Genomic DNA, 16,073 nt, shown 5'->3' on the forward strand with positions numbered 1-16,073 from the left:
AACAATGACATGATATTCATAAAAGAGATTATGTATAAATAAGTAAACAATCAAACTTTAATGTATATTCTCAAATTGAAATAGAGTACCAACCGCAATTGATATTAGATTATAAAATTAGTTTTCAAGATTGTAAAATTCTTATATGTTTTATTCTTTGTCAAATTAGATATGTAATAAGGCACTTGTAATTTTGTTTTAAGTTTTGAGATGTTGATATTGTATAGAAATGAAACTTGTGTATTTATTTTACTTATCCTTTGTGCTATTTTGTTTTGGTTAGTAATGTTGGGATTTGTATAATTTTAAAATTATTGAACAAGTATTAATTTATTTAACTGAGCTCATTCTTGATATGAGTGGTGAATTCAAAGTAATGCATTTTACATCAAGTGATTTACTGCATGACTTTCCAAATGACAAATACATTTTGTTTTTGTTTTTGGTTTTTTTGTTTTGTTTTTTTTATGTGAAAAATACGAGTCAACCCAATTGACCCCACCTGTTTTTATCCCGCTTAAAAGGATTCATCTTTTTACCCAAATCCGATTTTGACCCAGCCGCAACCTAATTAATCAGACCCGAATCCAATCAACCCGACCCGGCCATTTGCCATTTCTATCAATAACCATAGTGAGCACCACACGAGTAAAGCTATCCTTCACAATATGAGAGAACACATTTAATTAAAATCTCTCTGACTACAGCCGTTTTCCAATCAACGAGACTTGAACCCTTGTGCTTAAAACATGTGAAGTTCCTTCTTTTCTCATCAAGACTTTATATAACCAATAAATTTTTCCCATCAAATTAAGAAGTTTAATTTGGTTATACTTCAAAGTTATCAGTGTAATCTAACAAAAGAAAACACAAATTTCAGATTCTGGTATATATAATATATTTTCCAAACAATGACTAATTTCAAGATTCTAGAATCACATTTGAACGTCAAGGTTTTTACCGATGACTTACATTAGTTTGCGGGTTTGGGTGAATGAGTCTGCAGTCTGCAGTCTGCACTACCTGAGGTACGTCAACAATTTCTAAAATATAGATGGTCTTGATCTACGTATGCTCGTCCGTTGTTTACGTTTGAATTAGTCCTGTTTTTATTTAGAAATCTTTTTTCGACCAATATATGAATAAAATCAGTTGGTTATCAATCTTTTTGTACAAATGAGTAACAGTACTGAAAAATGCCAAGTCTTCTGGACGGCACATGCATGAGAGCTGCATTATTTTTATGTCTGTGAATTAGTCTAACTCGACCAGTTCCAATCTTTGTCCATGACTGAAATTAATGCAGTCTACGAAGGAAATAAGACATGCTCATTACATATGCCTTGACAAAGACTTGGCAACATATTCTAGTGACATTATACTGCCGCAGCCATAAAGTTAAAGTTCTGATAAACATTATATAAACAATATTTTTCATAATATTTTTCACAGCCATTGAGTTGTTAAGTTGTTATTAATTTTGTACAGACTTAACAAATACATTTTATTGTCCACTATTTACAATTAGCCATATTAATAGCTATGAAAACATTTGTGACTCTAAACTTGTTAATATGTTTTAATTCATTTTTTCTTAACATTTGGCAAAAATTATATTTTAATAAAAATAATTAAAATATTTTGTGAAAGAGTGTGGACACAGTTAGATGTGAAACAAGATATAATTGAAAGTGATGTTTAAAATTATATTGTAATAAAAATATTTAAAATATAGACATTATATCTCTTGCTAATAAAAATAATTTATTTTCATTTAGCATCTAACTCAAATGTGAAAATGTTAAAAAAAAAAAAAAATTCAATATTTCTAAGAATTCTAAAATATTACCTCATACCAAACGTCTCCTTATAGTACAAGTCAACAACTAAAGATAATATTAATTAAATATGAAAAATGATCATTTTCATTTGAAATTAATCTATTTCATGAATCAAATTAAATATTACGAATTTAAAAGTTTAGTAATTGTTACATCATTTAAAATTATAAATGTCTAGGTAGTTTATACATTGTTAAATTAAGAAAAAAAAAACATTAACCATCAAATGACGAAATGGAGAGTAATTAAAATAGAGAGGATCTATTCCAACCAAAAAAAATAAATCTAGAGTGTCCACAATTCAGTAATGGCTTGAAGTTAGGGGAGGTGGCATTGTTACTAATTTTGTGCAGCGACTCTGACCTTCGGCTTTGTTGCTTATAGCCGCTGATGGTTTTTTTTTTTTTTTGGTGATAAGGACAAAATTATTTTGTTTAAAATTTTTAAAGTTCTGGGTTGTTTGTTTCGGGTGAAATTGTTTTATTGGGTTTGATTATTATTATTATTATTATTATTATTATTATTATTATATAGCTTTGCTATTGGTAATTTTGTTGTTGGGCTAATTTTTTGGGGCTTGTATATTTTGTTTTAGATTTTAGATCTATAAATGTTTTTAGAAAAGTGCTACGTCCACAATATTTTCACAAAAAATCTTATATGGTAAGTTGTTATTGGTTCTAATTTGAACCTATCACTTAAATTACTTTTTTACCCAATAATTGCAACCAATAACAACTTACTAATTAAAATTTGTTGTGAAGTGTTGTGAAAATGTTTTAAGTATAGCATTTTTTTTATGACCTTTAGAAGGAGGAAAATGATAGAGTTACAAACTTTTTTATAAATTGCTGATGTGTTAAGTGATTATTAGTAAGTGAAAAATAATGTGATTGGTGGGCTCATATGTGAACCAATAAGAATTTGTTACCTCAATAGTTTGTAAAAATTTTGTAGAAAAGTTTATAGTTATAACATTACTCTTAAAAGAATCAATAATATTTTTAAGGGAGTAAAGTGTAATTTTATAGAACAAAAATTGTTAAAATTAGTATTACATATATATTAATTTTTTTTTAAACTTTGGAGTGGCCATTACTCCCCAAAGCCCCTACAATTGTTGAATTGATATATTGTGATTAAAGTAAGGACAAAGTTTAGTTACAAAATTAGTTGTAACCTAAGGTAATTAAAGGTGATTTTTGACAAATCCATCGTTGGATTACATTTTCTTCTTAAAGCCTCCATGCTAATGCAAAATTTCTAGAAAATTAAAGATCAATAGCTATGTCATTAATAAATTGTTTAAATTGCAAGTTTTTGTAATTTAAAATTATGCAGCTTATAGATCATATAGTAAATAATATTCAATAGTTAGATTTTCAAAATATATGTAATATTAATTTTTTTAAAGGAAATTGTTGTTTTAAGTTGCAACCAATTTTGTAGTTGGACTTTTTTTTTTTTTGATATAAGATAGAATTTCTACTCTAGCCTAATCTAAATATATATGTGTGTGAAGTTTCCTCCTAGAGACTTGTCAGTTCTTGCCCCCACATCCCATAAGTACTTATACTTGTGGAGTGACTATCACACCAAAAGCATGCGGTGGTATTTTGTAACTAAACTTTGTTCTTAATGTAACATAAAAATCTAGTCAACCATAGATTATTATAGTAATGCCACGATCACAATTTACTATCTCACTCGGAAGTCGGACACATTGACACTGACATGCAAGGATATTTGAAAAGAATAGAACGGTGGACCGGGTCTAAAGAGTGTGCTTTGATTAATATCCGGAATGTGCTTGAAGAGCGACCTTCAGAGTTCAAACTAGATATGTTCTAGTCTGCAGACTCAGTAGTCAGCACAGAATTGGAGTTTTCGACGCAATTGGGATTCAATTCACAAGACTGACCAGAGAGAGCAAGATGCAAGATACTGCTACGAATACCTGCATAAATAGAGAAGTGACAGCAGTTTTGCATCAAATGGCTACAACTCTTACCTTCACATTCTTGGCCTTGGTCTTGTTACTTGTAGAAAAGGCTACCGTAGATGGAAGGACCACCACACTTGGAAAGGAACATGTCAGAGGCATTATAGGGGCAATAATAGACTACAGTTCTCGCATTGGTAAGGAACAGAAAGTGGCGATGGAGATGGCTATAAAGGATGTCTTTAACAAGACAAATCAAAGATTTGATTTGCACATTAAAAATACTCATAGTGAACCTGTACAGGCAGCTCTTGCGGGTATGTAAAAAAAAACAGTTGAGCCTTTTTTTCTCCACTAAGTTGTACATTAAATTATTATTTTAAAGTCTTAGTCCATGGAAAGCTCTCCTTTTATTGTGAAAATATATATATATTATAATTTACCTGATCCAGATATAACTTAAAGCTTGGGCACTCTTCCACTAATGTATCAATTGGGTAGAGAAAAATTTCCGCACAACATCTTTTAATGTAAGCGTTTTTATGAACTTCAAAATATTTTTTTGGTCAATTTCATATTATAAATTCATGGTAATGAATGATGCATAATTGAGGAATTCTCTGTTGAAATTCTAGCAACAAGTTCTAGGAAGTCATGCTTGCTATCTTAGTAAAACAACAAGGGTGATGCCTAAGTCGTTACTTTTCTAAGAGCATTATTTGTTAACTTGCAGCTTGGGATCTCATAAGGAACCAACAAGTGCAAGCCATACTGGGACCACATACATGGGAAGAAGCTTCTCTAGTTGCAGAGATTGGAAACAAAGCTCAAATCCCAGTTCTTTCTTTTGCTGTTACAACTCCACAATGGGCAACAAAGAAGTGGCCTTTCCTGCTTCAAGCTTCGCCAAACCAGAATGCACAGATGAAAGCCATAGCTGCTATTATTCAGTCTTGGGAATGGCATCAGGTCACTGTAATTTACGAAGATAATGACTCTTTGCTCAGTGAAGTCATACCTCATCTTTCTGATGCCCTGCTAGAATCTGGGGCAGAGATAAGCCATACCGTAGCCCTCTCACCATATGCTTCTTCTTCTTCATTGTCTATAGAGCTTGAGAGGCTTAAAGGTGAACAACACCGAGTTTTTGTGGTTCATTTGTCATTGACATTAGCTGTGAGACTTTTTGAGAGGGCTAAAGAAATGAACATGATGGAGAAAGACTATGTCTGGATCACTACAGAACCCTTTACAAGCTTTATCCATTCCCTCAGTGCCTCCTCCATTTCTTCAATGCAAGGCATTATAGGAGTAAAAAGCTACTTCCCCCAAAACCATCCTCATTTTCAAAACTTTTATACTAGATTTCGTAAAAACTTTAGCATGGAAAATCCAGAAGAGGACAAAAATGAACCTGGGATTTTTGCGGCGCAGGCCTTTGATGCTGTACAGGCAGTTTGTCTAGCAATGATGAGAAGCAGCAAGGGCAGCCAACCATTGTTAGATAACATTATGCTGAGTGAATATAATGGCTTAAATGGAAAGGTTCAATTTATTGACAAGAAAGTAACTCCTGCACATATATTTCAGATCATCAATGTGTTTGGGAAGAGTTATAAGGAACTTGGGCTCTGGTCAAAAAGAAAGGGTTTCTCAGTGACTACTGATGAAAGAACTGCAAACAACACTTCTATGAGGAGTTTGGAGAAGGTTTATTGGCCAGGTGGAACTTGGACTGCTCCAAGAGGATGGACTCTTCCAACAAATGCCAACCCACTGAGGATTGGTGTACCCACCAAATCAAGCTTCAAACAATTTGTGAGTGTGGTACAAGATCAGTCAAAAAACAGTACTGCTTATGAAGGATTTGCAATTGATTTGTTCCAAGCAACTGTTGGAAGCTTGCCATACTACCTGCCATACAATTTTACTCCCTTTGATGGAACTTATGAGGAAATAGTGGAGCAGGTTTATTTCAAAGTGAGAAGTTCTTCACTCCTTTTAACTTATTCAAGTCATTGAGAATATCTTAAATCCAATATTTTTGGGCTGTTAACTTTATCCTTCCTTTTTTTTTTTTTTGGTTGAAAAAAACTCAAAGCAAGCATGTTGAGAATGAAATACGGAATGATAAACTGTCATTTTAATTTTAAGTAATTGTGCTTCATTCTAATTTTGGGTTATGGTAAGAGCTCAAATGCAACAAGTTCTATGAAGACATGTTTGTTATCTTAGTAAAACAAGAAGGGTGATGCATAAGTTGTTACTTTTCTAAGAGCATTATTTGTTAACTTGCAGCTTGGGATCTCATAATTAAGGAACCAACAATAAGTCTAAAGCATGTTGAGAGACATCCAGATTGATAAACTATCATTTTAATTTTAAATTATAATAAATCTAAAGCCACAAGAAATTTTACAACTACTGATATGACATGGAGTGGTTGGTCTACAATAATAATATCAATAGTGATCTTATATGAAAATGATGTTATACTAATTACAATCTATTTTTGTTTGAAGCATTATTATTTAAATTATTTTGGTTTGTTCTAATTTTGGGTCATGATGATTTCCTTTCCTCCTAGTAGCTAAAGACTAATCATGCTTGAAATATTTCTTTCTTGGGAGTAGAAGTTTGATGCAGTGGTTGGTGATGTAGCCATAGTGGCCAAGCGGTTTCGACATGCAGCGTTCACACAGCCCTACACAGAATCAGGATTGGTGATGATAGTTCCAGTTCGGATTCGACCACAAACTACTAATAGAGGATTGCTGTTCATGAAGCCATTCACAAAAGCCATGTGGGTTTTAATAGGGGCAATAATTGTCTATAATGGCTTTGTTGTGTGGTTGATAGAACGGAATCACAACCCTGAACTCAAAGGTTCTGCCTCGAATCAAATTGGTGCCTTGCTGTGCTTAGCCTTCACTAGTCTCTTCTCTTTACATGGTATCTTGGAATTTTTTTTGGTTCTTATTATCATTCTTCACCATAGATTCTTAAACTTTTATGTTGAAACAAAAATTAATACACAACAAATTTCACAACCGCTAAGGTGACAGTTTGTGAATTTGTTGAATGTGCTGCATTGTTGGTTCTGAAATCCATCTGAAAAAGTTTGAAATATATGTCTCTAATATCACTTTATTCATAGGGGGGAAACTACATAGCAATCTATCACGCATGACAATGGTGGTGTGGCTATTTGTAGCACTCGTAATCATGCAAATATACACGGCTAACCTAACCAGTATACTCACAGTGCAAAAGCTTGAAGCCAGTGTAAATGGTGTCGAGTCACTGCAGTATGGAAATGCAGTGGTTGGATGCTGTAGGGGATCATTCGTAGCAAAATATTTGGTAGATGTCTTACGATTCCACAAGGGAAATATCAGGACTTATAACTCACCAGAAGAATATGCTTATGCACTTAGAAGTAAGGAAATAGCAGCAGCCTTTCTTGAAGTTCCTTTTGCCAAATTATTCCTTGCAAAATACTGCAAAGAGTTTATTACTGCTGGACCGACTTACAATGTTGGAGGATTCTCATATGTAAGTTTTCTGTTAAAGGATTCTCTTTATTTTAAATAATAGAAATATGTCTCTAACATTGTCAACCGAGCATTTCTCTCTCTATCATTTTTGTTCAATGGCTACGAAATTGATTTAAATATAAGTCTTAAAGTGAAACACATGGTTTAATCAATGGTTTTTTTTTTTTTTTTTTTCTCCGCTATGTTACTGTTATGAATATCATAAACAAATAATGGAATTGAACAGAAGACAAAAACTTCAAATTGAAATGCTTTCATAAAATTTTGGATTTTTATTAACATGAAAAACCTGAGACCTAATCAAATATGGTATGAACTACGAGTCTTTTCTTCTAATTGTCTCAAGGAAAATGAGTCTCTTTTACATTTATTGTACGCTGAACAGTACTGGTAAATTAAGCGTTTCTAAGTTCAGATTTGAAGCCAACATTTTGTAAATTAAAGAATTGTATTTGATTGTGCTTGTGGCTTAGGTATTTCCAAGAGGTTCTCTGCTGCTTCATGATGTAAATAAAGCACTACTGAAAGGATCTGAAAGTGGTAGGTTACGAGAATTAGAGAAAAGCATGGTTGCATCTGAGAAGTGTGTGGATTATGCGGAGTCCATTGATGAAGTTTCTAGTCTTAGCCCTACTACATTTTCGGTTCTTTTCATGTTAACTGGAGGTACATCAACGGTAGCTCTTATGGTCTATGTTGTTTTTTACAAACTTCTTGGGCATAAAACCATCTGGAGACACTTGGGTGTAATGAGAAATCGGTGGACAATCTCTCCAAGACTCAGTGGTATGTAGAAGAAACAACTACAAATTTTTCAAACACATCTATTAATTCATAATGGACTCGAGTTTAGAAATTTAAAAAGTCGAAGAACATTGAAAGAGGAGCTCAATTAATTTGAAATTTCATTCTTGTGTGTAGCTTAATTAATTTGAAGTCTCCTTTCCAACCAAACTTAGATAAGCTTTTACATCAACTTTCTCCATGTCATCATTTGTGTGCAGCTTCCTATTCATAGCCAATTGAGTAGACACTTATTTAAGGCTTGTTAAAACAGCAATTTTAAATGAGGCATCTTATATTTAAAGATAAATTAGGTCATATTGATTTAATTTTTTGCATTATAATTTTTTTATTTATTTAAAAAATCCATTATTTCTTTTTTTCTTTTTTCTTTTTTTTTTGAGATGCAAAACGACTAATTTAAGTATTTGTAATAAGGTAGCCTCATAATCTTTGCCCGTGAAGAATAAAATGGGCTGGGACAATTGCTTGTTCTCTATTTATATATAATTATTCTTATATAATATATACTCAAGCTAACTGCATCTTGAACCCTAAGTAGAAACACTCATTTGGGATACCATAGTCATGTCGAACACTTGACATGTCTGGGACACTTCTACATGCATGTCCCAATCATGTCATTTAAAAAAATAAAACAAAAATACAAAACACAACCAGGACACAAGAACATGAGGAATCAAATACTCTTTTACAAAACAAAGAGAACATTTATGTTTTGAATAATATATAAGAATGCAACTGAAAATTAATAAATATCCTTATTTTTGGTTTGTGTGCTAATTTCTAAACATATTTAATAGTCATGGATTTGATTTATTATCTTTTTTTTTTTTTTTTAATTTGATATATATTTAATATTATATGAAAAATAAATTCTTAATAATATATAGAAAAAATAAATAAAAAATATATTCAACAGACATGTCCTACCGTACCCTTGTCCTATTTTTTCAAAAAAAGTCATAATACCGTATTATATCCATACCTGTGTCCATGCTTCTTAGGCTTCCACTTCGGGCCTTAAGGCAATTGACTAAGTAGCCCAGTGGCAAAACCAGCCCTGATCAACATGAATCGTTCATAAAACATCACAAAGATTGGCAGGATAATTAGAAATGCTCAAGCAGCAGCAAATCAAGTTGACATTTGAAGTTAGAAGGTCACTCTCCAAGGTCATTTAGAATACAAGAGACTTTTTTAAATAAACCATGTCAAACACCATTTTTATAAGAGACTATATACTTGGATAATCCATCCTCTTTTTTTTTTTTTTTTTTAAGATAAAAATCTAATTCATTAATAAATTGATAAGTCCTATTTTTCTTAATAAAAAATTTCAAACAGCAAATAATGTTATCATAATCACAGACAATATCATCTAGCTTGCTACAGAAACAAAAGCCTAAAGTAATGGTTTATAAAGGATACATATTCAAGTGAAAGGGCTTGGTCAAATCTAATTGCTTCAGGCCAGTTGTGAATCTTGTGATTCACTGCTATCCATATGTAGATGGGAAGAGCAACTGACTGCATTTGTTTGCAAATTTTCTTTGAGGAAGAGTTGGTTGAATTTTTGATTCTCCAATGAAGACATGAACTTATGAAGCTGATCATTTAGATCATCTTGGACTATCTGAGGCAACATTAGTTCTGTCCTTTCAAGAGCTTTAACTGCAGAGCTCCCTGCAAGACTAACCTGTGAGGAAATTGAAGGAAACGTGAGAAAAAAGATAAGTTCATCCTTGTTCCCCATCAAAGAAACTTTAGATCTAATGTCTGCAATGTACATTGTAACAAAATATCTAAAGACTCTCTAAGTTAAACATGCACGACCATTAAGCAGCACACAACTCATTAAAGATAAAACTATAGATACAGCTTAAGCTAGACACAGTTGTCTTTGTTAGTACAAAAGACATGTCAAGGTGTTAAAAATTATAAAAGAGGAGAGAGCAACAAGAAAGCAAGGGCACAAAACCAATTTACAACAGTAGATGTTGAGTGGACAAAATACAAATAAGAGGAAGTCATAAATCATATTGAAAAAAAGAAATGAAAAGTGATACAATAAGAAGCAAAGGACTAACTCTAAAAAGAGGATGGCAATCAGTCATTCAAATACATGAAATAGGAAGACTATATTTAGGTGTATTTCCAAAGTCATTTTTCAGCAAGCAGATAGGGAAAAGGTGAAGGGAATCTAATTTGTACAAAGATCTTGATTAGGGTCAAGCCCTCAGGATTATTTATGACCTCAAGCAAATTCAGCATGTCTGAAACTCTTTACAAAATAAAAATATCAGAATATCTGTAAAAAATAGAAAAAACTAAATCTTTCAAAACTCCTTTTTTTTTTTTTTAGGATAATGTGATAATTGGGAAGGGTAGATTTGAAACCTAGACATCTGTTGCAGATACTAGGTGATGCCAATTGAGATACAAAGCTCTTGGCATCTGTCAATACTCCTGGTTCTATATTTTTAAAATTAATGGCTTCCTTCCCAGTTTACTTTGCAGATCTCTCACTGAAATAAGGAAACATGACTGAGAAAAAAATTTTATCCCTGAAATATGTGAGACATAACATAGATGTATTTATATCTGTTGTGTGCAAGCAGAAAAAAGTTTGCACACCAAAATTGTGAACCTGAATGTGAAGGGCTAAAAATAAACCTATCTAAGATAAAAACAAGATAAAACAAATATTAACTAGAAGGAAGGGTATAACACTGAAAAAGAGGTAAGTTTTTTAATATCACTAAGTAATAAAATCATCATTATACATCCTGACTAGGGTCATGCCTTCAGGATTATGGTATGGCCACAGCTATATAAAAAGCACAATTCTGAACCTTACATGAAATTTAATTTGATAAGTTGATTGAGGCAAATCAGATGTCCATACAAGTATTTGATCTTTCATATGTTTACTATACTCTTTTATATTATACTGGCAACCTTTCCTAATTGGCCATTCTTGTATTTTCTAATTTTTCAGTCTCCATTTTTTATATCATATACTTAAATTCTACATGGCACCTGACAAACTTAATACAACATGCATATAACAATAAAAGCAATTCAGTGCTAAATTTAACAAAACCAAAACTTTAGCTTTTCTAGTACACATTCATAAGGATTCAGATAATGCAATTAGATTCACACAAATTCAAATGCTGCAGGGGCATATATTTCAAGTTTTTTTTTTTTTTTTTTTTTTTTTTTTTTTTTTTTTTTTTTTTTTTTTTTTTCCTTAAGTTTACAACTTTTTGCTGCTCCTTTTCTTCATTTCTTCTTCCTTTAGGACATGTTCTCCTTTAGTGCAGCCCCTCTTTATATTTATTCAACAATTTTTCTCCTTTTATGGATTGAAAGGGGAGAGAGAGAGGTGACAATGCATGTCTTTTGAAAGATCTAAAAGACAAGAATAGCCTAAAGCATAATAAGAATAAGAAACCGCACCACTCTATTTTCATTTGAAGAAAGAGGTGAAAATGGTTGGGGTGTTTCCCCTCATTTCTTTCTTTTCCTTTAAATCATGAGTTAGCAGCACATTTGCATGTATTTTCTAAGTATAAACACAGAATTCATGCATTTAATACAATGCTTGACACAGATGGGCTAAAATCATTCATAGAATATATGATAACATGCTTGCTAAAGCAACTACAGTTTTAATTTTTTGACATATAGCCTCCATAAGATTCCATTTATCATTAAAAAGGAAAAAAAGAAAGGGCACAACTCATCAAGTTCAATAAATACCACAAGACCTAAAATTAATTAAAAGAATTAAGTAAACTTAAGTCCACTATATGAAGATGGAGAAAGTGCATAAGAATTCACATAGATAATAGATAAGTCATCATACCGATTGAGAAACCGTCTTCATCAAAGCTTTTGTTAGAGGCAGTATGCAAAACCTTTTAGAAGTAAAAAAAAAAAGAAAAAAAGAATAAGCATAAAATTATAGAATTCAAATTTGTGCCATGACTAAGATTAAACTCTGGGTTTTTCTTTCTTATTCCTTTTTTTACCATCCCAATTTTTCTTTCTGAAATTACAACAACCGAAAGCATAAAACCCCCCAATATTATTCCAGCATGTTTTCTCTGCTGTGAAGGAAAACTAGGTTAAAGAAGAAAAACATACATTCCTCGGCCTCCAGCAAGTGCTTCCTCAGATGGGTCTTTCCATTCGTCAATTCTGCAAAGTGAAAATCAATCAATTTTATGCTTCACTATGATATATATATATATATATATATATATATATAGATAGATAGATAGAGAGTGAGTGACTTACACCCAACCGTAACGACGGTCGAAAAGAAGGCGTTTGGAGGAGTCTGGCATTGAAATTTTGGAGTCCATAGCCATAGCCATAGCCATAGCATAGCATTAACCTCAACACTCAAAGCGCTTTTGTCTTTCTTGAGCAGTTGAGCAGTGAGCAGCACCAAGAATGACAACAGCTACAAAAGCAAGAAATGCTCCTCTTTTCGCTTCTTGTGATTGAAATTGTGGAACCCGACCCAATAAATAAGCCCCAATCAATATCTACTGGGCTTTAACTTGGTGGATTTGAGTCGGCCCTCCCCTTTGTCCTAGTGTTCCTATTGGTTGCTGAGTTACTGGACCGAGTATGCCTAACCACATGGGTCTTGATTCTTGAATATCACTACCAAGTTATCAATTACTAGAAATAATTATGCTCATAATCAATCACGTTAAAATTATAATCAAATGAGTTAAAATAAATTAATTGGGCTTGGGCTCAGTTGGTAATGGATCTTTATCATCCAACCATCTTATTGGTGGCCTTTGTTGGTGTCCATACTAATTATGCTTTTTGAAAGGGTTCAGGTTATTGAATCTAAGCTCAATAACCTGTGGTCGTTAATTACTTTTTGGTCAAGAATTTAGGTTTATAATCCCTTTGTTTCTATAAAATTAAAAATTTAATCCCTTTCTCCTAATTATATATACCAAAAGGAAAAATAAATAAAAATCTTGGCCAAGAGTCCATATCCTTAATATCTTTTTTTTTCCACGTATAAGAGCATCCATAGCAGTGAAGTTAAAAATTTAGCAATTTAACTCCACAAAAAGTTACTTTATCTATTTTAACTAAAAATTTAGCAATTTAGCTTCACAAAAAGTTACTTTATCTATTTTACTTACACACATGCTACAATAGTGGATCTATTTTAGTTTTCAAAACAATAAAATAATATAAATATTACAATAAAATAATATATCCACTACAATAAAATAATATATACTTTACAATAAACATCAATCACAACCACACACACAACCACAACCACAACCACCACCACCATCACAGCCCATAACAAAGAAAAAAAAAATCAACCAAGCCCACACCCACCTGACCCACCTGGCAACACCCACACCATGGCAATCAAATTCACACAATGCAAAAAAAAAAAAAAAAACCCAAAGCTTCACTACAACAAAAAATGTTTATTACAACAAAAAAAATCATTGCAATAACATCGAAGTCATTGCAATAGTTTATGCGAAGTGTTGCAATAAAATTTGTGGTAATAAGTTTGTGCTACAAAAAAATTTTGTTGCAATAAATCTTAAATATTTTAATGAAAATTTTGATGTGATAATATATTTGCTATTGCAATAAACAATTTATTACTTCGAATATCTTGTAGCAATAGGCTATTATTTCATAAATTTTATTACAATAGATTGTAAAGAATTGACAAAAATAATTTGGGTTCAAATTATTGCAACAGTATATTTATTGTAATAGTTAAATTTTTCATATTTTTGTCTTACAATAGATTGTAAAATAATTGGAATTAGATCATTGTAATAATATATTCATTGCAATATATTGTAAAATAATTGATATTTTAGTTATTGTAATGTTAAATTTATTGCAATAAGCCATCTCTTTGAAATTTTGATCTATTATAATATATCGCAAAATATATAATTGGTATCAAGTTATTATAATGGTTTCTTCAATTTAAGTTATTAAAAAAAATTGATTTCTTCAATTTAAGCTATTGCAAAAAATTTTCTAAATTCAATTTAGTATTAAAATCTCTATTGCAACTGAAAATTATAAATTATTACAACTAATTATTATTAATGTAATAATTTACTATTTTTAAGTTACTATTGCAACGACTTTTAATTTTTAGATGTGATATTATGTCTAATACCACTATACTAATTTTGTTGCATTAACACTTGATATAATAGACTTATTTTGGTGTAGTATTACAAAATACTCAAGGGTATCATTTGCTTTTAGCATTGCATCCAAACCAACCCTAGGCGTGCCTTCAGAATTTGTTTGTAACAAATCATTATAAGTCTCATTCTTATTATCAGCCACATTTAGATAAGAGCCTGAAAAAATAGTGGAAAATTTAGTGAAAATATAAATTTATATGGGAATGCTAAAGAATTTTTCAACCAATGTCACAAAGAATTTTTCTTTTTTCTTTTTAAAGAAAAAAAAAAATACACATGGCCTTCAAATGATCACGTGGGATAACCTTAAAAAATGAGTAGGGATAGCCAAAACCTAGCCAGTATTGGGTTTTACCTGACCCGATGGGGGATTCAGATATTAGGGCGGGTTTTTTTCCTACACCTTAGCTTGTTTGATAGGGTACGGGTATTACCCAACCCAACCTGATGATAATTTTATTATATATATATATTGAAAAAAAAAAAGTAAATTTTTTTTTCCACAAAAATATCTAATCAGACCAAACAATTTCAACTGCGGATTCGAAAATGAAATTATTAAAAATGAGACGTGAATAAATGCTCTTGCCTGAGAATCTACTGTCAATTCTTTTTTTCTTTTTGCATCGTTTCTCCGTTAGCCATTTCAAATACAATTTTGACTTTTTATTTTTACAAAAAAAAAAAAAAAAAAAAAAACCTTATAGATTAAATACAAAAAAGAAACACAAACATTAACATAGAGGTGGTTGGTTTGGATTTTAGGTACTCACTGAGGAGATTTTGGAGCTAGCGAGCAAGGGAGTGTTTATATAATCCCTGAGTGCCCAATTTGACTAATCACTAAGGTGATTGGCATCCTATGTTCCATTGTATATCTCATCCCCTCCGTGGAGGTTGGCTATGGTTGGGGCAAGAGAAAAGAAGGGGATTACAGCTTAGTGTTTTTTTTTTTTTTTTTTTTTAAATTATAAACGCACGTGACAACCACTTAGGCGGCGAAAAAATAATATTTTAATATCATAGTTAATCATAGTTAATCACATTAACTTTTTTTTTTCTTTTCTTTTCTTTTTTTATTTAATTGTACCCATAGTTTTGAAACTCAAATTGTTCAAATAACTATAAAAAAAAAAAAAAAAAAAAAATGAGAGGTTCAAGATTTTTGAAGTCGAGTTGCAGGGACAATTTTGACACAATACAAAAATGTTAGAGAGTAAACTGACACATTTGAAACGTTAAGGACCATTTTGACATATAAGAAAAATGACCAGGACCAAATTCATGATTTACCAATTTTTAATTGTATCTATGCATGTGCATGAGATTCTAAACTAGTTAAAGTTAAAGACAAGGACATTAAATCCTTATCTCAACCACCAAAAAGGGTGGAACTACCTCTTGGCCTTAAGATTATTGGCTAAAATCATGCACTTCTTATTGGGTAAATTGGCTATTTAATCCTCTTTCTTGAATATTTTAGCCAAAAAGACCCTCTTGTGAAATATTTAGGGCAATAGCCCTATTTTTGAGCTCAATCTTTGGATCGACGGAAAACCAAAGCAATGGGCGGAGGAAGACAGCGGCGGCTTCAATGATGAAACCCAGAGCTTGGATCGATGAATGAAACCCACGAAATCCAAAGAAACCCAGGCTTGTTGATGTTGGGTGAGCGTTGAGATGA

At 31.7% G+C, this 16,073-nt stretch overlaps 2 protein-coding genes across 3 annotated transcripts; one reads left to right on the forward strand and one right to left on the reverse strand.

The window, feature by feature from the left end:
• The first annotated feature begins 3,835 nt into the window (after positions 1 to 3,835).
• LOC126696126 (glutamate receptor 2.8-like) lies at positions 3,836 to 8,221 on the forward strand. The gene is made up of 5 exons (XM_050392911.1): positions 3,836 to 4,100; positions 4,517 to 5,763; positions 6,417 to 6,735; positions 6,941 to 7,338; positions 7,814 to 8,221. The coding sequence occupies exons 1-5, from the start codon at positions 3,836 to 3,838 to the stop codon at positions 8,132 to 8,134; spliced, it is 2,550 nt and encodes an 849-aa protein (XP_050248868.1). The 3' UTR covers positions 8,135 to 8,221.
• Positions 8,222 to 9,449: 1,228 nt separating this feature from the next.
• LOC126695168 (uncharacterized) lies at positions 9,450 to 12,663 on the reverse strand. 2 transcript variants are annotated; one of them, XM_050391827.1, is made up of 5 exons: positions 12,574 to 12,641; positions 12,453 to 12,514; positions 12,300 to 12,353; positions 12,019 to 12,070; positions 9,450 to 9,843 (listed from the first exon to the last, which is right to left on the reverse strand). In XM_050391827.1, exons 2-5 carry the CDS (start codon positions 12,500 to 12,502, stop codon positions 9,613 to 9,615), a joined length of 387 nt encoding a protein of 128 aa, XP_050247784.1. In that variant the 5' UTR covers positions 12,503 to 12,514; positions 12,574 to 12,641; the 3' UTR covers positions 9,450 to 9,612. The 2 variants fall into 2 exon arrangements, with proteins under 2 accessions (XP_050247784.1, XP_050247783.1); XM_050391826.1 differs by having other exon boundaries at positions 12,453 to 12,663.
• Between the last annotated feature and the right edge of the window lie 3,410 nt (positions 12,664 to 16,073).

Source organism: Quercus robur, chromosome 8, assembly GCF_932294415.1.
Source record: "Quercus robur chromosome 8, dhQueRobu3.1, whole genome shotgun sequence".
Lineage (NCBI taxonomy): Eukaryota > Viridiplantae > Streptophyta > Magnoliopsida > Fagales > Fagaceae > Quercus > Quercus robur.